General features: G+C 41.4%; 1 protein-coding gene across 1 annotated transcript in view; it reads right to left on the bottom strand.

The window, feature by feature from the left end:
• HGD (homogentisate 1,2-dioxygenase) overlaps positions 1 to 25,359 on the bottom strand; it is a 44,414-nt gene that overhangs the window by 7,684 nt on the left and 11,371 nt on the right. Inside the window, exons 4-11 of the mRNA XM_035000072.1 lie at positions 24,148 to 24,253; positions 11,474 to 11,533; positions 9,462 to 9,553; positions 8,317 to 8,351; positions 7,424 to 7,503; positions 6,751 to 6,850; positions 4,564 to 4,688; positions 2,076 to 2,180 (exon numbers count right to left, since the gene is read on the bottom strand). Coding sequence (XP_034855963.1) covers positions 2,076 to 2,180; positions 4,564 to 4,688; positions 6,751 to 6,850; positions 7,424 to 7,503; positions 8,317 to 8,351; positions 9,462 to 9,553; positions 11,474 to 11,533; positions 24,148 to 24,253 — 703 coding nt within the window. The remainder of the gene's footprint in view (positions 1 to 2,075; positions 2,181 to 4,563; positions 4,689 to 6,750; positions 6,851 to 7,423; positions 7,504 to 8,316; positions 8,352 to 9,461; positions 9,554 to 11,473; positions 11,534 to 24,147; positions 24,254 to 25,359) is intronic.

Raw genomic sequence — 25,359 nt, 5'->3', positions numbered from 1 at the left:
AAGAGGATTTGGAGCTGCTTTCTCACCCTGCTGAGCCCCCATTTCATGCAAGTGTTACCCTGTGGGTCTGAGAACCAGTCGTGCCTGCCTCCCAACCTCAGGTCAGGGTGACAAGAGCTGGGATGTGCTGCAGGGAGTTCTCAGCAGAAGGGATGCTCAGAGTGAGGTGGAAATAGAAATAAAATAGTATCCAACTCTTGGTATAGATGTAGGATATGCTTCTCTTTGAGGGCATCACAGAGATTCCAGATGGTATCCTCATTGCTTTCCTTACCTTTGTTTGACTCTCAGGTCTAGAATACACCACTTACATCATTAGTTTGGGTGGTGGTAATGTAGAGGGCATAGGCCGGGGGACAATATTGTGATTTTAAAAGAACTTTAGAATCCTTCAATGGAAAGACTGAGATTCAATTTCATTGAAATCAATGATCATGTTTGCTTTCACATGCCATGCTAGGGTCTGGGATTCAAAGATGGTTGAGAACTATTCCTTGCCCCTTTAGCATTGTTAGTGATGGTAGTGTGGGGGTCCTGGAGGAGTCATAAAACAGGTGTGTGAACAACTGACCACGGCAAGGTGCCAAGGGCAATCTAGCTTTATAAATAGAAATCCAAGGGAGTACAGAGGATGCCACCTACCTGAGAGGATCAGGGAAGGCTTCAAAGAGGGGGTGATATTTGAGGCAGTTTTTGAAAAATGAAAGGAGAAAGAAAGAAAAAGGGAGGCGGGAAGGAAAAAGAAGGAAGGAAGGAGAGAAAGGAAAAGGCATTTTAAGCACAGAAAACAGGAAGGACATCAAAATGCACAGAGATTTTGTTAAGAGGCAGGAAAGCTAAAGCCCAGAATGCACTGGCAGAAGGCAGAGGGGCTAAGAATTGGTACTGGAAAAATGAGTCCAGGGCCAGATGGTGGAGAGCATCAGATACCACGCTTCAGAGCTCAGACTATCCTAAACCATGGGGAGGCTGCACAGATTTTCTAATGCAGCGGTAGAATGATCGGACCTGGATTTTGGAAGAATAACTGTAGCAGCCGTACAAAGATTGGCCCCGTGCAAAGGCAAGCCAAAACCCCAACCCTATCGCTGTGAGATTTTACACTTCTTCCTCTGTCTTGAGAAATGATCTGAAACTGTTAAAGAAAAGGTAGTGAGGCTCAAATAAAGCTCTATCCGTGTCTCTGGATCCTTTTTCATGCTGTTTTGGGCTTGATGCCTCATTTTCTTTTCCCTTTTGGTTTTGTTACGAGTTGTTGCTCTTCAGAAAGGTAGTTTTGTCCCCCTAGAGATAAGCTGAACTGACTCAGAGTAATCTTTCTGTCTCTGGTTCTCTGGCTTCTGCTCTAATTATCCCTCCAGCTTTTGGGTTAAGTTAATCTATTATGAACTAGGCTGCAAAATGAACTTTCCCCCAGGATCTCAGAATGGAACACTTTATCACGAATGTGGGGCCTTGGGGGCTTGCCCTGTAGACCAGGGGCTTATTTGTGGCCCTCTAATTGAGTGAAAAATATCACCGAATTCACACTTTAGAACTTATGTGTTTTAAATTCAGGCCCTGAGCATTCTGAGGAACTTTAGAAGAGGGCTGTCTGCTCCATCACGGCTAAAAATAGCCAGGAGTGGAATACCGGAGTAGGAAGCCGGACTGAGCAGACTAAGCATTCATAAGCAGGACAGAGAACTTTCCAAATCCAGAGCTGTCTCTTTCTCATCACTTTATCACCAACATTAGCAGTTGGTTTCTTTGGGGGATACATTTGCTAAGGAGAAACTAAGTTTTTGGCCATCTATGGGAATTACTGAGATACTTGGTGTAAGAACTAAGCTGTGTTCAAAGCTGAGTGTTGCATGTCAGGCTTGGCTCCCCCAGTAGCTTGTTATTTACTCTGTTCCCCAAAGCCTGGCTGCAGGGGATTCAAATTCCTGTCAGCGCAGTGATGAATGACTATATCTTGGGCTTCCAAGGGTGACACTGGAAATGTTAAATCTGTGAATATCGGGGACGTACTAGGGACCCCTCCCACCTAAGGGCTGCCCCATCCCCAGGGCCCCTCCATGGTCCAGACTTACTGCATGGTCAAAGGCCACCGAGTTAATGACCATGAAGTTCTCCAAGTTGTACTTGTAGGGGGTGTAGTTCCCGTGCCAGGCCACAACATTGAATGGGGAGACGTCCTGATCACAAAAACAAACAAACAAACAAAAAAACAGGAAAGGGTAATCTCAGTGCTTAAAGCTTTTGTAGCTGTGCTTCCACAGTTTGTACTTGGCATCACTGCCTCTCTTTTTTATTTGATTTTGTTCTCATAATTTAGTAATGGCGTCCCTTGGGAGAAGTATGACCCTGAATCATTTTGTGGTTGCTTCCCGTGCCTTCAAACTGTCCCTTGCTAAGCCACTAACCCTATTTTTCCAGTTCATAAGCTGCAGCAGCTTCTGATCACAGTGCAGCAGAAGCACAACACATTCTCCAGGTAGTGCCTTTTCAACAATTTTCAACACAGTTGTGAGAATCTGTGGATGTCAGCAATTCTCAGACCATCTGGGCTGGGGTTCCTGGTGCAAAGGGCAGGCACTTGCTGGGACTGCTCTCCAGGTAATTGCTGCCTAGAGGAGCTTCTGGTACACTCAGTTCCTAGGTCGCTGAGTGCAGGAAGGTGGTACCTAAGAGTTCCAGCCCCAAGGACTTGAGTTTTCAGAGCAATCCCGAGGTGATGCTCCTTGGGCCTGCTCCTCTGGGGTAGGAGAGGATCGGTGCTCTGTGACAGGAAGGTAGTCCCCACTGCAGCCATGCATCTGTTCTGGAAACAGCATCTAACTCAGAATATTCTAAAGACTTTACTGAAGGGACTACTAACAGAGGTGTGATTAGGGTTAGGTGAACTGACTAGAGATGCTGAGGTTTCTGAGCCTAGCAACAATGGGAATCGCCATTCCTAGGCCTGTGGGATATGTGAAGACACTGTTGTTATAGGATTCCAGCAAGAGCTAGAACCACGAAGAAGGGGCTGCTCAATGGTGTGTTGGTAAATATTTAACAACTAGCAACTATCTCCCTGGGGAAAAAATGCTCTGTTTTATAGCATTTGTTAATTTTGTGGGTATAAGTATTCCACCTTCATCACTTTTGAGCTACTAATGTAATGTTGCTGAACACAAAGCTGGGAAGAATGTGTCTATCAGCTCTTGCATGCCAGTATGAACTGGCTCCAGGACGCCACTGGGGCTACCCAGCAGGAACTGAGATCATGGAGGGATGCAGTCCCAAATAGGGAAGAAACAGGAGAAGAAAAACCTCAACTTGTCTTTCCTCCTGCCTCCAACTTCCTGTGAGTACCTCCCACTCTTTGAACCCAACCCAAAACCAGCTGCCTAGGGAGCCCATACAGGTCATCTCCCAGGACACAGATCATGGCAGAGAAGGGGTAATGGATCAGTGTGGGAACTCACACAGATAATAACCAGCACAGAGTCCACTTAGAAATTGGAAACCCACGGAGCTGCTGGCTACCTTTAGAATACTGGTTCTCTATCAACTACATGTCAAAAATAATACGGGGAGCATGCTTAAAATGAATGCAGGTTTCCACACCCCGTGCCCAGAAGTTATCATCTTTGCCAGGCTGGAATAACATCGAAGGATCTGCATTTTAAACAAGCTTCCCTTAGGATTTCTGGTGCAAATGGTCTCTAAACCACATTTTGAGAAATTCTGACCCAGACAATATGAAGGTGACAATGTGTCAATGAGGCTGGCAAGTAACTCTCAGGGGTTAATTTTAAGTGCCAAACTAGTTGGCCTCTGCTGGTTAGCACACCATCTACCTTGGATGCTGTCCAAGGGAAATAATATGCCTTGAAAAATATAAGCTATATGTCAAATGGGCAAAAATAATGGTAATAAATAAAGGTAAACAGAAGAAATCTTTGGATTACTTTGGTTATATAATTACATTCTGCTAATATATATTCAGTACATTGAGCAATAATATAATATATGCTAATGTATTATAGATTACATATTACATTATTATTTATTATTATTATTATCTATGCCTTTGCTTATCTCCTGAGTTTACAAGGCTGGTGGTATAAACTAGGTCAAGCTAATTAATTGAGTTCTACTTTTTTTGTATCAGTCATAGCTTCTATTTGAAATATGGTGCCATTGGTAATAAAAATCTTAGATGATCTGCTTGTTTACTCATTTCCCTTTTCATAACATATTACCCTGCCTGTATAGTATATTTTACATGCCATTTATAGGGAGCTACCTATTGCCAGGATTTTTATTGCTTGGTGAGTGGAAAGAGCATGACCTTTGGAGTCAAACAGATATAGGGTCTAATGCTAGTTCTGCCATTTACTATGACATTTGGTAAATTACTTGTCACTACCTTTTGTGACTATAAATGAGGCAAATAGTACTTTATTTGTAATGTCTTAGTGATATGGTAAAAATGAAAGGATATGTAAAGTACTTAACACTGGCCTTAGCAATCAGTAGGTGCTTAATAACTATTTATTCCATTCCTGTCCATCGACCCTCTTACTTTACCTGTTTAGCAGCAAATAGCTTGCCCTGGTATTTATTAATCACAGTGTAACCACCTGGCACTTGGCGATCTTCATACCAGGCAACGGGTATCAAAAAATCTCGAGGATTGGCCAAGCCATTGGCTCCTAGAACACAGCGACCCAAAAGTCTTTTAGATACTTCTGAAATCACATTGGAAAGATGCCCACAGTTGCACAAAGAGAAAGGGCCATGTCAAGAGCCATTCCACAATTTGTTTTCATTGTCCAGAGGCTCATTGGAATCCCAGTCTGGTACCCTTTTAGGAGGACCCAAGGAATTTGATTAGGAAAAAGAATCATGAAAATCATCATCATCATCACCAGCATCACCTCCTAAAGTTGTAGAGTAAATATGGTTTATTGACCATATTACATGCATTATTGCATCACTGCAGTTGAGGGGAGAGGATGAGACTAGAAAAGAGGCCAAGGGAAGATCTGGTAGAATACTAGAACTTCTCCCCAAGAAAACCATGATGATTCTAGAACTCATCTACAGTCCTTGATCTCAGAAAGGAAGGGTTACATACTGTTGCCCCCAGGCATGCCTCTGTTCCTCAGACAGAAGTCGGAATCCATCCAAGTCTGCAAAACTGCTCTCCAGCCTGACAGATTTATCTGCCACTCAGGAAAAAAGTACTCAGGACTTGCCTGCTTACCTTTGCTTAGGAGTGAGTGTTCCCTCCAGAGAAAGAAAATAAATCAAAAGACCAAAAATAAAAAGTATTAAGTGCAAAAACATAATTTAACTCTGAGAGGAGAGACCTGGGGAGTGTTTTATCATTTCTGGCTCCTGGGGTTAAAAAATATAAGCCCCCAGCTGGTTAGTAAATTATATATATTTTCCAGAGGGTATGTATTCCACGGAACCTGGAGGCTATGCTGACTGTAGAGCAACAGGAAGCCAGACTGAAGTGGGAAGAGCGGGTGGTGAGCAGGATGACAGACGGCCCGCCATGGCTCCAGCTGCCTCTCTGCTGCCTCCCACCTTCCTCTGACTATTTGGATCTCCCCAGGGAAGTGACCAGAAGGCACATGCTGGCCTGTCCTGTTTGGCTCTCAAAAAGCTGTTGACAAGGAAAGGAAGAACTGGGAGGTGTGGCCACCACCTTTAGCAAACATGTCACAGATGACACCAGGGGCCAATTTTCCCAGCCCCTCCTTTCACTCCAAAAGATGTTTTGAGAACAACTCCTCCTACCACCTTCACTTCTCTCCCGCATCTCCTGCCTCCAGTTTGCCAGAAGAATCGGGGGTGGGGGGACCTTGATTCACTTTTGAAAGTTTTCGTCTTGCCTCATGGAGAAGGTTTCTAGCTCCTTCACGGCCCCGAGTTAACTGTGTACATTTTGTGGAATGTGCTGAGTTGAATGTGAGGTTTGTAGACCATGCATCTTTCAATCCAAGTCCCCTTTCCATAGGAGTACAGCCCTTGCCGTTTTTATGTCTTTCACCTGCTTTATTGTCTACACACAACTTATTGACTTGAGAAAATGATCTCCCTCCTATTCACAAAGTTCATTCCCACATGTATGGTTTTGCTTAAGTGGTTCCCTTTCCTTTTTATTTGTCCTCAGCTTTTCATCAAGAATTAGTCAAATCTCATCTGTTCTGTAAAGCTATTCCTGGTGACTTGGCCCCTAGTAACCCAAACTTCTACATCCTTTAGGGTGTACACTGTACAAGCAGAAATCTATTACATACTGTCTGCTCTCCAATGGTCTATATACTACTCTAGAGAGAAATTTATAATGGGTTGGCTTCAGTTGTTTATTTTTATGTATGTATTTTATGGGAAGAGGCCTGTGTTACTCTTAATGAGATTCCGTAATTACCCTCAGCACAACACAGAGCCAAGACTAGCTGATGGACTGATATACTGATGAGCTAATTAATGATTTCATTTCATCAGTTGGGTCAGCCATTGCACAGAACCTCTGAACTTAGAGGTCTGAAAAAAAAATGTCTGGGGTTGTTTAGAGAGTTCTAATAGGCTTCTGAAATTCCCAACTACACTTGATCTAGAGAAGTTGTCTAGAGAGGAAAGTTGAAATTTGAGTGAGATCATGAGGGGAGAAGGATAATAAGGGGAGAAGGATGTTTAACTCTCATGCAATTATCTGTCCTATATCTCAAGGGAGCTTAAAAGCTTGTAGTGAAGATTTACCAATTGGTCCCAGGTCAGGCAACTCAAAGTGGACACCGTAGACCTCCAGGATGTAGCCCCTGGTCTCCTCGAAGACATCAATGCTGAACCGCATTCCTCTCTGGAACGGGAAGTAGACATTGGTGTGCACTCCCAAATCATACCTGTAGCTATAAAAAAGCTGCCCCAGAGCCACAGCTAGCCCCAGATGCAAAAATAAAGCTACAGTCTGATGAGTTGTGTTTGAGAGGTGACCAGCTCAAAGATGAGTTAAAATGAAAAATTTAACTCCTAATCACATCTGTGACCCAAACCAATTCTACTCTAATCTCTCATTGGGTTCAGAGATACCAGTGCTCCGATATAGCCGAATTTTTAAGAAATTAGTCTTCAATGCACCCCAGCCCCCACACCAATCCATGGAAACAGAGCCTTATCCAAAGTGTGTATGAGTATTTAGGAAAGCAAATTGATAATGCTCTTTGCTTTGTGATTGTGTCATATTTTAAAACAAATCAGGCTCCCAAGCCTGCTTCCCCTTCAGCACAGGGAGCCTCCTGCATGACTAAAACTCCCTCCCCTTGCTCAGACATGATCCACCAAGAAATTTTAGATTTGGAAATGACAGCAGTTGCAACATCTGATTGCTCCCAAATTAGGGAGAGGCAGGGGAAGAAGGGGACACATCACCAACCTGAATGACGCAGATCTCATTGGGCTGCACAAGCATCCTGCCAAACTCAGTGTAAATGTGAAGTTTCCCTTTCTGGGGAACTAACAAAAAAGACAGGGCAGCAGTGAACAAACAACTCTTTTCACATGAGGACCACTTCATGAAGAGTAAAAGGCTCAAGGGCTGCATTTGATTTTTCATTCCAAAAGAAAGAGCTTTACTGAGTCTCATGGGGGGAAATGAATATTCTGACAAGTTAGGTTAACAATTTTACTACCTGGAAGAAAGTGAATGAAAAAATCGATTCTGCTTATTTTTGTTTGCGAGGTAAAGAGCTTGTATATGCCCGGTTCTGTGGATTGACCAAAAAGGGCAACAGAAATCAGATGGAAAACCACTCACTTCTGATAGTTCCAGCGAGTCTGGCATTTGCATATCTAATGTCTACACCAAAATGGTGACTACAAAATATCAATATTGAAACCATCAAATAGAATGGGTAGACCAGAGAAATCTCTAAGAGACATTCTATTTTAGATACCATCATGAAAATTTCTATCTAAATGGCAGATATCAATGACAGATAGTCTTTTCTTGGGCAGGTTTGAAAGCAAATAGAATTATCTTAATAAGTTAATCACATGTTGGTGTTACTCTTTATTTCTTTTCAGCATTCCAGATCTCCCATATTAGAAAGGCCCAGCAGAGATGGGCAAAGACAGAGAGACCAGGAAATAGACCAGGGGCTTTGAGGTACACCAGGAATCTTTTTCAGACCACCAATGGCCTCTAGACCTCAGTCTGTAGATTGCTCTACATAAGACAGATTGAAGGATAAAGGAAAATAATATGTATAAAATTGAAAAGCAGCTTGTGACTGGGGATCAATTCACAGTGAAATCCTCAGAACTTACCAATCAAGAAGTCCCCATCTGAATTGTAAAAACATCTGAAACATAAAGAATAATTCCTGTGATTTTCAGTTTTAACATTGTCCAGACAAATTAATTCACTCCACGTATTATTGTTTACCACCCACCATGTGCCAGGTTCAGTGCTGGATATAAACTGGTGAGCAAAATGACCCAATCTCTGCCCTCATGCAGCTTACAGCCTAGTAGGAAGTCAGACAGCAATCAAATAATTACAGAACTGTATCATCGTAGAGAGTCAAGTTCAGGGGAATGAAGGAATAATGAACCTGATCTAATGTGAGGAGTCAGCAAAGGCTTCCCTGAAGAAGGGACATTTGACCTGAGATCTGAAGGAATTATCTAGGCAAGAGTTTGGGGAGTGGGAAGAACATTTCAGGGAGAAAGAACAGCACATGCAAATGCTCTGAGGCAGGCTGAAAGAACTGAGTGAAGGCTAATGAGGCTCAGGGGAAAAGAGAGGAGGTGGTATGATATGATGTTGGACCCAAAGAGACATCTTCAGTGCCTTGTCATGGCTCAGAGAAGTTGAATGACTTGCTCAGATTACTCAGCCAGGAGGAGTGGAATGGGGCTTTGGATGTAACAGTCTGGTTCCAGAGGTAGTGTGCAAAACTGGTCTGAGATTCTGCTTCTCCAAGAAGAGGCAGAATGCCATTTACATATTTTTTCTGATTAAAAAAAAATCCAATATGTAAGCTCCTCTATTGAGGAATGTTAAGCTTACACAGTTAATAGCTGAAGCCAAAGTCTGTCAGCTTGACTTGCCACCAACTGGTGGCCCTTAATGGCTGCTCATGCAGTATGACTTTAGACTCAAGAACAGCCCTGGCGAACTTTAAGAAATTAGAGATATTCTGACCCAAACCTGATTAAAGTCAAAATACCTCTTGGACTATTCTAGCTTCCCAATGCCCATTGTCTCTTTTCTATTTGCATTGTTATGTGAAATTCTTATTTATGTTACAGGGATCAGTCAAGATTGAAATGCTCACTTATTAATAAATGTATATCAATGTTGCTCTGGGGGGGAAAAACAATAACATAAAACAACCACCTGGCTTTCACTCTCTGGCCAACAGCTCTTGGGGAATAGGGATGTTCTGCCCAAGCACTGAGCCACTTACCTGTTCCCCATGGAGGTGTTACAGAGAAAAATATGGATGGCAAGTCCATTGTTAGACTTTATGTCTCCAGCTCCACACAAGGTATGCAGGCCCTGGAAGGAACAGCAGGAGAAGGAAGGGTGTATGCAAGTCTTGTCCAAGAGGCCAGCCCTCCTCCTGGTCCCTGAGAGCCAGGAGGCAAGGTTCTATAGGGTCTGTTCCGTGGGACGAGTGGGACATTCGGGGTTCAGCCTGCTTCTGGGGAACTCAAGATTTATGGGTTTTATGGTAGGTGGTGGCTGACCCTAGTCGCCAGCCATGGCCCTAGATCTGGATTGTCTCAATGGCTAAGATGACCTTACTTGGCATTTTATGAGTTTGGTGCTTAAGATCAACCTGGGGGAGAGTTTCTTTCAGAGGTGAAACCAGATACCTAGGAGGCCAAGGGAAGAAGCATGCCACATTAGGGACCAATTAATGCCCCTCAAATGCACCTCACCAGGTAGGCAGCTTTGTGCTTATACATAGGATCAGCCCTAAGTTTTCCACAACAGGGAAGTGGAAGCATTCTGACCAACTGTAATCCTCTCTGCTGATAATCCACAGTCCAAGAAGCCTTAACACATGGGTCTTCTCAAAATTCTTCAGCCCCAAACCTGCAGATGGAAAGGAGGGAGCCCTGCTCCTTCAGATATCCATAATTCACCCAGAGTGGGGGATTTCTTTTTGTATTTTAATTCAGTTTGTCAGTTTGGAGTCTATTTAGATGAACCTACACAGAGTTTGGAGCACTTAATATAGCTAAGGAATTCTGCATGATCCAAACAATTTGGCCCATGGCTGGGCACCTGGACTCTCCCTAAGTAAGCCATGGACTGAGGTTGGTCTGCAAAACCTCCCACTGCCTTCTTTGAGCCCCTCTGCCTTGAAGCTCCCTTCCCTCTCCTCTACATATGGTTTGCTCTGAGCACAATGTTCTAATACTCCCAACACCTGTAACGACCAAGCAGAACTTCTGATCAGCATTGCATTAACTAGAGTTGTCACCCTGAGTTGATGCTATTCTAGGTCCATTTCAGAAAGTTCATGAACTTGGATGGGAACAAAATTATATATTTATTTTCAATAATCTCTGAAATGTATCATTTTCTTCGGTTAATATGAATGTAAGCAACAAACTAGAGAAGTATTAAAAGTACCTGTAACCTGGTCACTGATAGAAATCATGGATATTTTTAGATCACATTATAGTTGTTACAGCTATTCCAGAATCTCGTTTATGCTCATACTTCTAACAACTATAGCTGTTAGATCTTTCCATAGATCTTGTGATTTAGTGCATTTATAAGGAAGCATATGTTACTTACTATAAAACCAAATTTGTTATTTTAATATTTTTATCATTGTATTTCAATATGATCAACTTCTTTGTAATTTTATGTAATTTATTTTATGCATTTAAAAACACAAGCTTTACCAGACTATTAAAGGAGTCCATGGAGAGGGAAACAAGCCATAAATGACTCTTAACTGTAGAGAACAAACTGAGGGTTGATGGAGGGAGGTGGGTGGGGAATGGGCTAGGTGGGTAATGGGGATTAAGGAGGGCACTTGTTGTGATGAGCACTGGGTGTGGTATGTAATCGATGAATTACCGAACTCTACTCCAGAAACAAATATTGCACTGTATGGTAGCTAACAAAATTAAAAAAAAAGGAGTCCATGGGGGAAAAAAAAGCTAAGAACCCCTGTTCTAACCCCAAACAAAGAAACCTGAGTCAGGTAAATGCTCAATTTCCATTGGCCATTCAGAGATGTTGTAAATAGCTCACCAGTGCCCTTTGGTGTCAGCGGCCATTTGGTGCCTGTAAGTAAGACATCCCTTGGCCAGCCCTGGAAGCAGGGGCCGGTGGTGCTGTCTCTGCTGCCTGCCTCTAAGTCTGCTGCCGCCTGGCATTCAGCCTGCAAAGGGCTGGATCGCTCACCGGGGAAGAAAGCAGAGCAGAGGGAAGGTGTGCATGGCATTGACTTACGCTCACAAAGTCCACCTTCTTCTGAGATGCTTTTGGGATCTCAAATGGTTTCCATCGAAGCTGGGAAAAAAAATACATGTAACAGGAAAATTATTTTAGAAGGGGAAACCATAGGCTTTCTAAATAAATAGCATTGATCACACAGAAAAAGGATGGCTGTTCCTTCTATGTGTCTCCGACTACTTGTAGTTTTGTTATTTTAAAATTAATAATTACCCATTACTTCCTCAAGGGTCTCAGTTGGGTTCTGTGTATGTATGTATGTATGTAGTGTGTGTGTGGTTGTGTGTGTGTTTGATCTATCTATCTATCTATCTATCATCTATCTATCTATCATCTATAGTTTTCATTCTTTAGCACTTTAAATTAAAAAAATTTAAAAAGATCATTGCTTCTTATTTCAGAAGCTGTTTGTTTCCTTTAACATTTTGCTCAGGCACATCAGTGAGTTTTGACTGATGCTGCTTTTTATGCTATTTATAATCAGCTTCCTTTCCTGGCATGCTAGCCTCTCTGTGTGGGCTCCTGACACTGCAGGAGAAGGTTCTACTTCTACTTCTAGCCTTGGGAGTTTTGAATTATTTCTTTAAGAGAAAGAAAAAAACACCCAACTGAGGTTGGATTTAGTAAATGCTGTACCAGGTTCCATTTCTTCACCAAACCCCACGTTTGTCCCCAGGCCGCCTGACAGTTCAGTTTAAATCACAACAATCTTTAATTTAATAATGAAATGATCTAAGGAAGTGGGGCGAAAATCAGCAGGTCTAGGACCTACTAAAAGTGTGTTGGCCCAGCACTTACTAATCAGCCTGGCAGCGGGCCTGTAAACCTCAGGACATCTCACGCAATGGCCTGTGCCCCCGGGGCCAGTTCCACCAGCTGTGGTGCCCGGTCAGTGAAGACAAGGCAGGCCTCCCCTAGGTCACGTGGCTTGGCTCATTTCATATTTTGGGGAGGCAGCTGAGTGGGAGAGGAAGCAGCAAGTGGGAAAGGTGGCACTAGGATCATTCTGCCTCTCTGACATAAACAGTCAGGTGGCGGTCTTTATTGTTTAAAAGCAAAGCAAGATGATCTCATCTTGGGATGACTTAAAAAGGATAGAAAATGTCGATTTGGAAAACGTTGAAATCGTGCCTCAGAAAGAAGGAAAAGGTTTAGGGGCTCCTGGATGGCTCAGTTGGTTAAGCATCCGAGTCTTGATCTCAGCTCAGGTCTTGATCTCAGGGTCATGAGTTCAAGCCCCAGAAAAAAGAAAAAAAAAAAAGGAAAAGGTTTAGGACTAATTCCATTAAAGATGGTATTTCCTGGGAGGAAGGAGAACCTGAGAGCAAGGATCTGGGAAAGGTTTCTTAACTTCAGCACTATTGACATTTTGCGTTGGATAATTCCTTGTTGTGCAGCTATCCTGTGCATGTAGGATGTTTAGCAGCAGCCCCTGACCACTACTCACTAGATCCCAGTAGCACTCCCCCAAGTTGTAATAACCAAAAATGTCTCCAGACATTGTCACATGTCATCTGGGGGACAAATTTTCCTTGGTTGAAAACCACTGACCTAGGAGGATAGTCCCCTGACATCAGGAAGGGCCACAGCTAAGCACTTCTAGCTTTCTGAGAGGAAGTTCTAGTCTAGTACTAATCACTACACGCTGCTTCCCTCTACATTAGCAGTGTGCAGAGTTTGTACACCCAGGAAGATTGTCTGGAAGACTAGACTACCTAGCGTCTTGGTCTTAAGAAGAGTCAACCTTCTAGTTTCCCAAGGGAAGGGATTTAAGCATCAGATCAATAGTTGCCTGGGCAAACTTTTAGACCTATCCAGAGGTTCTGAACCTGGTTACCCATGAGAGCCACCCAGAAGGACTTTGAGCCCAAGACTCAATTAAATCAGAATTTGTTCTGTATTTTATAAAATCTTTATTTTATAAAAGATCTACTAATGGGGCAGTTACAGTTTAAGAATCAGCACATCCAGCCAGAGATTCTGTGATTCTTATATTACTGAACCAAGCATCATACTCAGAAAAGTCCACCCAATCAACCAATCAATAAATTAATCAATCAACTAAATTGTGGTGTCTTTGGCCAGATGTGGCAGTGACATGCTAGCTACTAAATAGCAAGGATGTTTAAATAGCACAAGCGTAAATGTTTACAAACCTAAGAAAAAAAGGAGAGCAAGAAAAGAGAAGGGGTGCCTGGATGGCTCAGTCGGTTAAGTGTCTGTCTCTTGGTTTCCCTTAGGTCATGATCTCAGGGTCATGAGATCCAGCCCCCTGTAGGGCTCCATGCTCAGTGGGGAGTCTGCTTCCCCTCTGCCTTTCCCTCTGCCCCTCCCCAGCTTGTGCGCACACCCGCGCGCGTCCACACACGTACACACACTCTCAAATAAATAAATTTCTAAAAAAGAAGATAAGAGAAAGAAATAAGAAAGAAAAAAGAGAAGGAAAGAAAGGAAAAAAGAGAAAGAATGGAAGGAAGGAAGGAAGAGAGAAAAGAAAGAAAGAGAGAGAGGAAATTCCAGTAATAGGAGAAGCACTGCCTGATTTGTTGTAGTGAGACAATACCTTTGTAGATCTTCCTGAAATTGAAATACCTGTTGGGGTTAGAAATAAAGTCCTAAACCCCAAAGAAGAGGTTTGTCTTCTGTGAGTGGGACAACACCTTTGTAGATCTTCCTGAAATTGAAATACCTGTTGGGGTTAGAAATAAAGTCCTAAACCCCAAAGAAGAGGTTTGTCTTCTGTGAGTGGGAAAAACTAAGCCAGAGAGGCTGAGAGGTTGGTTTGGTTATTTGTTGCTGGTCAGTTTTTCAGTCTTCTGTGGCATATCAACCCTCAAGTCATGAGGAGAGAGCCAGGGGTGTCGGGTGGACAGGCACCTACATGATGATGTAGAGAGCATGCCTTCAACAGGGCCCACACACTAGATGAGGCAGTGGTCTTGAAGAATCTTCTCTAATGCAAAAATGATACCCTTCAAATGATGGAACTGGTATGGAGAAAGAAGCAATTTATCAGCTGGGTCTGATAGCAGCAGATTGTACAGGATCTATATTCAGTGTATCCTGAAGGATAATAAAAACCCAAGCTGGTTCTGATAAATCCAGTACTCACAAGAAGAAGCCAGCTTTTGATATTTGGGCAAGAGATTTGTGTCAGGAGCTTTGGTGTGATATGTTGTTGAATGTGAGGAGGGAGATCTGGGGAGATGATAAACAGGAAGAACCCATGAGGTGGAGGGGAGAAATGTCTCCTGCTAAAGCCAGATGTTCAGCTTAATTGCATGCTGTGGAGCAGTAACCCTCTGATCCAAGGCCAGCCCAAGGGGGTTGTGTATTGGGCTGAGACGGGAAGGAGATCTGGTTCCTGATACTGCCTCTCTTTCCATTTATTCTGTGACCTCAGGCAAGTGAAGTCATTTTCTCTCTCTGGATTGTATTTTTTCTTACATGTAACAATGGAGTGCTGGAGGAAACTATAATTCCAGAATTCTCTTCAGAGAAGAGCTTTTGAAAGTGGTAAAGGATGCTTGTTAGTTGATTCAGTTCTATAACTTTTTAAACAGTTTTTAAAGTTCATACTATATATTATTGCTAAATAACCCTTCACACAGAATTTAATTATTAAACATTTCAAAAACAATGAAATCAATTGTAGTACTCAATGCAATGTCTTGACTATAGAGGATATTAATAAAATTCTATTGAATGTTTGAATGAATGAATAAATATAAGGCACTAAGAACATTGCTAACATCTCAAAGAATAAGACTAAAGCAAATTTGTGAGAATATTTGTGGTCAAGTGACATTCCGGCAATAGTAAATTGGCAAATGTTTCTAAAAATCCAAAGATTTTTTCTAAAATGTAAGTCTTTATGAATGTGAAAAACCCTCAGTTCTTCCATATCCTGATTTTCTGTCTAGTTGTTCTATCAACTGTTGAGAGAGAGATGTTGAAGTTTCTAACTATAATTGTGGATTTATCTATTTCTCCTTTCAGTTCTAACATTGCTTCACACATTTTGCAGCTGTATCCTACAAATGCTATTGGAAAATAAACTTTTACTTACCAGAAATGGGGTGGTTAGAAATAATTTGAAAAGCATCTTCAAGGGAATCCAAAGTTAGAATTAAAATTTTTTAAGGTTACCAAAGGAGAAAAACAGAGATCAGTGGCAACATTTAATGATCAAGATTTAAAATGCATGCTCAGGAATGAAAAAGAAATTAGAGATTTGACCTCAGTATTTCCAGAGTCAGAAGACCAGGAGTTGGACTAGATGATCTGAAGATCCCTTTCAACATGAAGATTCTTTGATTTACTGAAATTCCCTCCAAAACTGCCTTGGACTCAATTAGATTAGATGAGTTAGATACTCTCAACAATAATGGCTGACTAGAGGTAGACGTATCATTAGAAGCTGATACCATCTATCTAAGAATTTGGAAGTAACTTGTAGATACAGAGTGACCACAATATGTTAGCAATTATTAGCAGTAGCTATGGCTAGGGGAGGCCCAGGGTAATCCCACTACAGTGAGTTTTAGTACAAACTCAGGAAGATGTGTGTATATGTGTGTGGCGTGAATAAAATAAAACAGTGGCTCACTGAATTCTTCAGCAAATCTAGTAATTTAAAAGAAAAGCCAACATGATTTATGTGGAGAGAAATGAGGCTTTGAGTGACCCATTGGAGTTGAGGTAATAGGCAAGAGCACAGGTAAGGAGGATGCAAGTCACTATACTTTATTCAGACTTTCAAAAGTCTTTCAAGAAAAGAAAACAGATGAACATATGGGAAGGAGGAAGAAAAAGAGAGAGGGAAACAAACCATAAAAGACTCCTAACCAATAGAGAAAGAAACTAAGGGTTGATGGAGGGAGGCTGGTGGGTGATGGGCTAGATGGGTGATGGGTATTCAAGAGGGTACGTGTTGTGATGAGCACTGGGTGTTGTATGTAAGTGATGAATCACTGAACTCTACTCCAGAAACCAATATTGCACTGTATGTTAACTAACTAAAATTTAAATTTAAAAAAGTCTTCCATGAAGCTACAAAAAAGATAACGCTTCATGGGATTTGAACAGCATTTTTTCATAAATAGAAACCTGGATTCCCATTTGACCTTGCATTTGAATATAAAACTAAGAGTATTACATCCATTCGTTAGCACGTAGCATAGAGCATGAAACATAGTAGTCACTCAGTAAATATTTGTTGGATGACATTTAATACTCACGACAACCTTCTGAGATGCCTATGATTATCATCTCTATTTTAGAAGTGAAAGGACTGATGGTTTAGAGAAGTTTTCTCTACTAAGAACAGATACCAAGATTCTCCCAGTCTCTCTTAGTAACCTACACTCTGAGCCCTTATATCTCAGCCTATCTTGATCTGCTTCCCAAACTATTCATGATCTGCATAGCTTCTAAACCCAGGCTTTGCCTCTCTTTAATGGTCTTGTACTTGGTCTTCCAATCTTATTTACTAAGTATTTACTACTTATTTACTTATTTACTACTTATTACTTATTTACTACTCCTCCAGTGCTAAGTTGCCCTGGCCCAGTCTGACTCCTGGGACCTGAACCTTGCTAAGGTCTTTCAGTGTCAGCATTCTTATTCAAGCTTCTTATATTAATTCATTCAAATGATTTATTGGACCTCTCTGTGTGCCAGGTTTAATGCCAGGTGCTGGCAGTAAACATGACAGTCTCTGCCCTCAGGGAAACTATTACAGAAGACCTTGGAAGCGTGGGCATTTTCTGATAGGGAAACAAGGAAATAGGTAAGTAGAAATGACTTGGAAGAGAAATGTTACCTCAAGAATAAGTCCTGGCATAGAACCTATTTAACATTCTTATATATGGAAAGTAAGAGATACACACAGTGAAATAATCTGGTTTTCAGGAAGTGCCAACATCTTTCCAAGGAGTGAAATGCAAGTTGATGGAGATTTACTGTAAAAAGAGCCAGCAAGCTATCCAAAAGGGCTGAACAGAAAGCAACGTGCACTCTAATACTTTTGGCAAACACCAGTGAATGCATTTAGGAAAATGCAATCTAGTCTGTTTATAGGATGATGGGATCTGAGCTATCAGGGAGTCAATTCAACAAATACTTGTGGTTCTACTCTTTGGAAGAAGACATGTGCTGAACACCGCAGGTCATATGAAGATGATGGAGACATAGATCCTATTCTCAAATACCCTGAGAATTATAGATAAGGCTCAAGGAAGAAAGTGGTATTTAAGATGAGTCTTAAATTATGGGTGGGATTTGGATGGGTGAATATTTGTGAGGGAAAAAAAGAAAATTCCAGATAGATGAAAGAGCATAAAGCAATGATGCAGGAAAACTTAGGGTATTGCCCTGAAATGGTAAAATTTCCAGTATAGTTGGTGGGTAGGGCACACGGTAGAGAGTGGAGGGTTTGAAAGACATGATAGTAAATTAGGGATCTTGACTGCCTATCTTGGGAGCCTGCACGGGAAGAAGAGAGGGAAGTCAACTGTTGTAGGGTTTGGGATGTTGAGGAGAAACATGTATGTATTTAGCCATAGATGATTTATGATAGTAAAAATGGAAACACTCTAAATATTTGACAATAGAAGACTTACCTTATAAACATATACTGGATTACAAAGCCACATTAAAAATCACCTATACTCAAGGAGTTTAAAAAGACATGAGAAAAGGCACAAAATATGATGTTTAAATAAAAAACCCCCACAATGTAAAACGGTATTACAGCACGACTTTCATTAGAGTAAATATATATATAACTGATTTTTTTAAATTGAAGTATAGTTGACACACAATGTGACATTAGTTTCAGGTTACAACTTGGTGATTCGACAAGTCTATACACGATGCTATGCCCACCACAAGTGTAGCTACCATCTGTCACCATACAACGCTATTATAATAGTATGGACTATATTCCCCATGCTGTACCTTTTATCCCCGTGACTTATTCATTCCAAAACTGGGAGCCTGTACCTCCCCCTCCCTTTCCCATTTTGCCCATCTCCGCACCCTCCCTCCCCTCTGGCAACCATCAGTTTGTTCTCTGTATTTATGGGTTTGTTTCTACTTTTTGTTTGTTTGTATAACTGATTTCTAAAACAGTATTAATATATGATTATTCACAGCCCTTCCTCTGCCCTTCTCTGCCTCTTTGGAAAATTCTGATTTGCCCATCCTCCTCTCAATCTTGTGAATTCCAGCCTCACCATGCAGATCCCTGTTTCATGTGTGAGTCTTTTAGGAAAGGGGATGGGGACCTACACTGTAAGTTCATTCTCCAGGAGCAGAAAGAGGAGGGGGAGGAGGAGGAGGCAGCAGCATGCTGTGAACCAGAGGCGGGGCTGAGGAGCTTGGGGAAGATGAGTGGTGAAATGAGAGAGGACTCAGGGTGTGAGAGGGCTAGAGTCTGGAAGAACTAGGGAAAGGGGAGTTTACCAAGTGTTCTTGTAGGTTATATATTGGGTATTGTTAATGTTATCAGGAGAAACAAATGAAGATTGGCTTCTGGCTGCATGGGACCCCAGATCTTATTTACCAAAAAAAAAAAAAAAAAAACTGGAAAGAAAGAAACTAAAAAATTAGAAGTGGTTAGCTCTGCATTGATGGGATTATTGGGCATTGACACTCTTATGTAAGTTTTGAATAAAAACTCCCCAATAGTGGGGAGTGCATTATTGTTGTTTAAAGAAGATATAGTTTCAACAGGGTAGTCTGGGCAGGCTGAACTGTAAAGGGTTCAGAGATGAGTGGGGGTGATAAAATGGGTTTAGATATCTTTCTCAAGACATCTGGTGTGAATAGGAGAGTCTTGGTCAAAAGCTTAAAGAAGTGGAGGGCGCCTGGGTGGCTCAGTTGGTTAAGCGACTGCCTTCGGCTCAGGTCATGATCCTGGAGTCCCCGCATCGAGTCCCGCATCGAGTCCCGCATCGAGTCCCTCATCGAGTCCCGCATCGGGCTCCCTGCTCGGCAGGGAGCCTGCTTCTCCCTCTGACCCTCCCACCTCCCGTGTGCTCTCTGTCTCTCTCATTCTCTCTGTCTCAAATAAATAAATAAAAATCTTTAAAAAAAAAAAAAAAAGCTTAAAGAAGTGGGAAATCCAGGACATTTTTTAAGAGAGGGGGCTTTTAGGGATGGCAGAGCTGAAGAGTTTGACAAATTAGACAGCAAATACCCAGGGAGGGTGTATTTTTGGAAACATTTTTGGTAATTTGCATGTCCTAGAGGCAAAGGGAATTTTATGGCTTGGTCTTTAATTATCTGTGAGGTGTTTATCACTTGGTCCAAATTATACTGGTTGAGAACTAAGAGGTAATTTCTCAGCTGAGGCTTAACTGGCTCCCGTCTGACTTTCCAAAAGTCAAAAGGTTAGGGATGTAGTAATAAGAAAGATAAACTTTAAAGGACTCTCATCTTTAAAGAGGAATGCTGATTCAAGAATGCTAATTGAAATCTGCAAAATCACAGTTAAACTGGATGAAGATTTGTTTGTTAAATTCTGAGATTCCAGAAGTTAGAGGAAGGTACATGATGAACAAAATTCGGTATATTTCTTATGTGAGATATTAATGGATTGAACTTGTTATGTCCACAGGCTGAATCTAAATACACTCAAAAAGAGTTTGCATTAATTCTTAGACATTTGTTTTGGGAATATTGTCCTCAATCTTCCTGGGAAGGTATCAAAGATGACAGTGATAATAGCATATCCCATGATGCTCTCTTGAAGGAAATATTAGGTAATTTTCAAGTCTTCAAATTCCCAGAGATGACTAATGTGGGGAGTTGGTGAAACTGATGAATTATTTATTTTGGTCTGTGACAGGTGAAGACACACACCTACAATACAGGCTTCAACAGAGAAGGACTGTCAGACGGATACCTAAATATAATTTTCTGAGACTTTCTCGATGAGATCTAGTGTCCATATTTGGAAGAGGTTATGAGAGGGGAGAAGTGATGAATGCAGATTGCTGTGGTTATTAATGAAGCATAAAATTGGAAAGAGATATTAACTTGTCAAGAAGGTGTAAATGAAAAGACAAAAGGATCGACGTAGCACGAACAGCCAGGATGTGTGTAGCAGGGCAAAGGAAGCAGGATGGCAGGGGAGGTAAGTCACAGAACAGGAGGATGATAAACTGCTACCTCGGTGTAGCTTTTGCCCACAGAGACACTGTTGAGTTCTGGGGCACAGCTGTCTCAAAGCATGTGAGCACAAGGTCGTAAATGAAAAAAAGGGAAATAATGGAGAAGAAATTCATTTGGTGGCCATCATATAGAATGTGTTTGAAGGAGTTCAAAACAGGAGAAAGGTAACAAGTTCAAGGAGAAGTGCAAAGGGAGGCTAGAATGGGAAACACAGGGAAGGAGAGGAAACAAATATATAATTAGTATCTACTAGAAAGCAAACAGAAACTGTTGGTCCAGCTCTTTTGATGCCTCTACATTAACTCAGGCTTTTTAATGCAGTTGCCTCAAACTTCCTTCTCAAAATGTACGTTAGCTAGTTATGAAACAATAAAATAACATGCAAAAATGGCATACTTGACTCTCGCCTATGATGAGAGACTTCCATTTTCTCCTTTGTTAATTTCTACATCATTTGAGTTTTTATTAAGTATGTATTACTTTTTTAACAAGACAAAACCAGAAAAATTCTATCAGAGTGAGGTTAACTTCCCTGGATAAGCCACCTGTACTACAAAATAATCACTATAAAGGGGTGTATTCATGTTAAATAAAATGTATCAATAAAAGTCATAGAAATAATAATGTGTAATAAAAACATGAGCATGTTACTTATTACACTCAGTAGACTCACATCACACTCATATTTTCCTTAAAGGTTAGGCTTGAAACCTGACCCCTACCCCAAATAAATTATATAAAAATAAGTGTGGCTCCACTGTTGGCCACACAACCATAAACAAATCTATGAAGATGTATTAAGTTTATAGAGGCTTTGATGATTGGTGTGGGTGATATGAGTAGGCAAGGGCACTGAAATTTCCCACTCTGCCTTATTTACCACTAGTTATTTGATAGCTATCCTAAAGGCCCCATGAGGGGTGCCTGGGTGGGTCAGTTGGTTAAACATCTGCCTTTGGCTCTGGTCATGATCCCAGGGTCCTGGGATCAAGCCTCTCATTGAGCCCCTCATCAAGCCCCGCATCTGGCTCCTTGCTCAGCAAGGAGCCTGCTTCTCCCTTTCCCTCTGTCTGCTGCTCACTCTGCTTGTGCTCTCTCCCTGTCAAATGAATAAATAAAATCTTAAAAAAAAAAAATAAAGGCCCATGATTTGAATTCCCAAACATTTGCGTATGGCCTTTCCCTGTAATCTTTCTTTTAGTCTAGCTCAATTTAGTGTAGTTAGTTCTCAAATTCAGTGTACATAAGAATTACCATACAGGGTGGCATACACAAAACCATGTATCCTATAATTTGTGGGTGATTCAAGGGATTTTTCAGAAATAATTTTGTTTGTACTTAATTTTTGTCTTACTTGCTGATTCTACAACCACCCTATTCCTTTGTATAATATGAGATTTGGCTCCACTTGAGAGAACTATCAGAAATTTAATTGAGTATTCCCTTATGCTGCCTGAAGAAAAGAATAGGGAAAATTCTTGTGGCTCAAATCCCCTCTCAACCTTCCAAAACTAGTATATATTAAATGCTTAATTTATTTAGCCTGACCAGGAATTCTGTCAAAGTACAGGCATCCATCCTTTATATTATCTAGTAGAAGATAGAGTCCCATTATTAAGCTGTCAGGTCTATTTATTGGTCAAAAACAAACAAGCACAACCATTGTAACTCTAAGAGAGAAATTAGCAAATTTGAGATGTAACCCATTGAGGAGGAATCCAGCAGATTTCCAGAGAATGAGCAGTGACTTGGGCTAGAATGATTTATGGCCCTTTAGGAGCTGGGTGGGGAACTAGATGGTTAAATGAGGATGGTCTGCCAGATACATTCTTAACCTAAGGGTGGGGGAAAAAATGGTCAGATGGGCCTGGATTAGGAAGCCAGGTGAGACTCAAGGACGAGGTGAAGACGGGGTCCCCAGGTCGGTTGTGCAAATTGTGATCTGCACAAGACCTCTGACTGGAGGAAGTGGAAAGGGGCAGGAGCTGAAAGCCTGGCTTTGGGTCTTGGTAGGGCATGGTGCCCGCAGGGTTGGGGGCTTGAAGCAGGGATTGACCTTTTCCCCTATGCTGAGAGGCAAAAACAGGCCGGTGGTGAACGGGGAGGATGTATGCTTCATGCATTAAACTTCACATAAGTTTAAGGGGCAGTCATTTAGACAATATATCCTGGTTTCAAAATGGCTGTGAGATGGCTAACATTTAAGTTGTTAACTCAAATTTTGTTTTTCACTCTGAAGGCCTCCCTTCTGTCCCTGCTGGAGAGGAGTAAGTAGCATTCAAGCAGGTACTCAGTTCTCTGAGATTTCCGTAATTAGAAGAGATGGAGCAGAGCAGGAAACCAAAAGTGACTATGATTATTCTGGCTTTTGTTCTGCAAAAAATCCAAGCATTTAGGGGAAGGGGAGTTGTAGGTATAGACATAATGTCTTGGTAAACCAAGGAGAGGCATCAGATTTCCTTGGGCTGTGGGAAGGAGAGAATGAGAGAGAAAGAGATGAATTGGCTGATGGATCTGTGTAGACTTTGAATACAAAGAAGACTCTTGAACCTACACCCAGCAACTCCGAGAAGGAGGGAAGAGTTGTGTGGCATACCCAGGACAACAGAACCAGAAGTGGACTGGCAGATGATTCCCTGCCCAAGCCTCTGCATGATGGTAGCAGAACAGTGGGCATCTCATATCACCCAGTGAGAGAGAACCAACCAGCAAGGCCCAACCCCTATTCTACTTTGGCATTGTTTAAAGCCAGCGATTCCCAGGGAAGACTGAAATGAAGTTGTTTTCTGTCAATTTGGCAGACAGGGACCTCAGAATAAAAAAAATATAAAACAAGAAACCACATTGACCTGAATATAAAATTCAAGATTTTATACTTGATATTAGACTGCTGCCTTTAAGTGAGTATATCAACATGGCTGTATCAGGGTCCTGGGTCTTGCCTCCCATGTGCCGGGCACTGTGAAGCATGTTTACACCTGTTCTTCCATGTAATCTTCACAACAGCACTACATGGCAGATGTTGTGATCACCCCAGGGTACAGGTGAAACACCGTGGCTCAAAGACCCAGTGGGTAAGTGGAGGAGCAGGGATGCAGACCCTTAAAGGAGGAGTGACTCACTCTAAGAATCCCAGGTCTGTTTTACTTCCTGCATTATATCCCTGTTATCCGTGGCATGTACCTAAGCTAAGAGACAAAGGGAATATACTGGAGTTCTCAAAGGTAAGGAACAAAAACAGAGCTCTGTCCACTATGGTATTGGATCTGTCTCATTACCGAAAGCAGAGTATATGAATACACACACACACTCACTCGTGCGCGTGAACAGTTAATTCCCAAACTCCCACCCAAGTATGAGCAAAATAACAGACATACTTTAGCATTTATTTTTAAAAAATGTCTAATTTCTTAAAGACTCAGGTTTGACTTAAATATTTATAGTCAAGGCTCTGGATACATGGTATGCTCCAATGCACAAGACCAGTTTACCTGGTTAGGGTCGGGGTCAACTTCATCCCAGTTGTGAGTGACATGGCCTTGGTCGATAGATTCAAAGGGCTTGTGAGAAACTGAAGGTAGAATCCTATAAAGCCAGCTGGGGGGAAAACAAGGACACATAAGCCTTAGGGCGGTGTTACAGGGATATGCAGACTGCTCAGGAAGTACCATCAGGAAGATGCTCAAGTCAACAACGATCTGTGGGCTTTAATGTGAGAAACAATGACACAGCATCACTTCTTAATAGCCACTGCTGCCCATAGCCCTGGCCTTTTCCCACCTTTCCACTCTATCCATCACTCTTCAAATTGGGGCTCTGGCTCTTGGTGGTTCCCATACTGACAAAAAATGAAGAATTTTCGTTCCCAGTGACAATTATAAAGGAAGAGGAAAAGTACCTTGAGGGATATCTGTACAGGAAAATCCATAGAAAAACATTAGTGTGTATACGTCATCGGATACTAATTCTTACTCTGGAAGGTGAGGACAATGAATCTTACATAGATTGAGAGAACATGGGTAGTTTTTTTTTATTTTTGAAATACATTTTTTAAAAAAATTATAAAAGTAATACATGCTATTGGTAGAAATAATTTAAGTAATTCAAAAGTCCCTAAGGGTAAATGGGTCCTCCAATTTGTCTTCCAGTTTCTTCAGGGCCAAGTACCAGAACCATCAGAGCTTAACAATGTTCTTGTGTATTCTCTCAGATATCACCAGTACATATATAAACAAAATTGCCAAATCATTGTACCACTTTATTCTCACAATAATAACGAGTGAGAGTGACTGATGGCTCATGTCTTCACAAATATGGGGTATTATTAAAAATAATTTTGGCCTTATAGGTAAAAAATAGTATCTCATTTTTATTTTGTATTTCCTTTATTATGAGTAAGGTCGAGGATCTGTATGGTTATTGGTCCTTTGTAATTTTGCTATGAATTACTTGTATAAATCCTTTACCATTTTTCTACTGGGTTATTTTTTTTTTTTTGAGATTAATTTGTAAGAGGTTTAGGAAATTAACATTCTGTACTCCAACATTGTAAGATCGGTCCATATATTCTTATAGTAAGTATACTTGTAACTTTGTTTTCTTTTTTTTCCCCTCCCATCCTTCCTCCCTTCCTCCCTTTCTTCCTTCCTTCCTTCCTTCCTTCCTTCCTTCCTTCCTTCCTTCCTTCCTTCCTTCCTTCCTTC

Source organism: Mirounga leonina, unplaced genomic scaffold (assembly GCF_011800145.1).
Source record: "Mirounga leonina isolate KUSES-001 unplaced genomic scaffold, KU_Mleo_1.0 Mir_115, whole genome shotgun sequence".
NCBI classification, from domain to species: domain Eukaryota; kingdom Metazoa; phylum Chordata; class Mammalia; order Carnivora; family Phocidae; genus Mirounga; species Mirounga leonina.
This window is presented reverse-complemented; position numbering and strand designations above follow the sequence as displayed.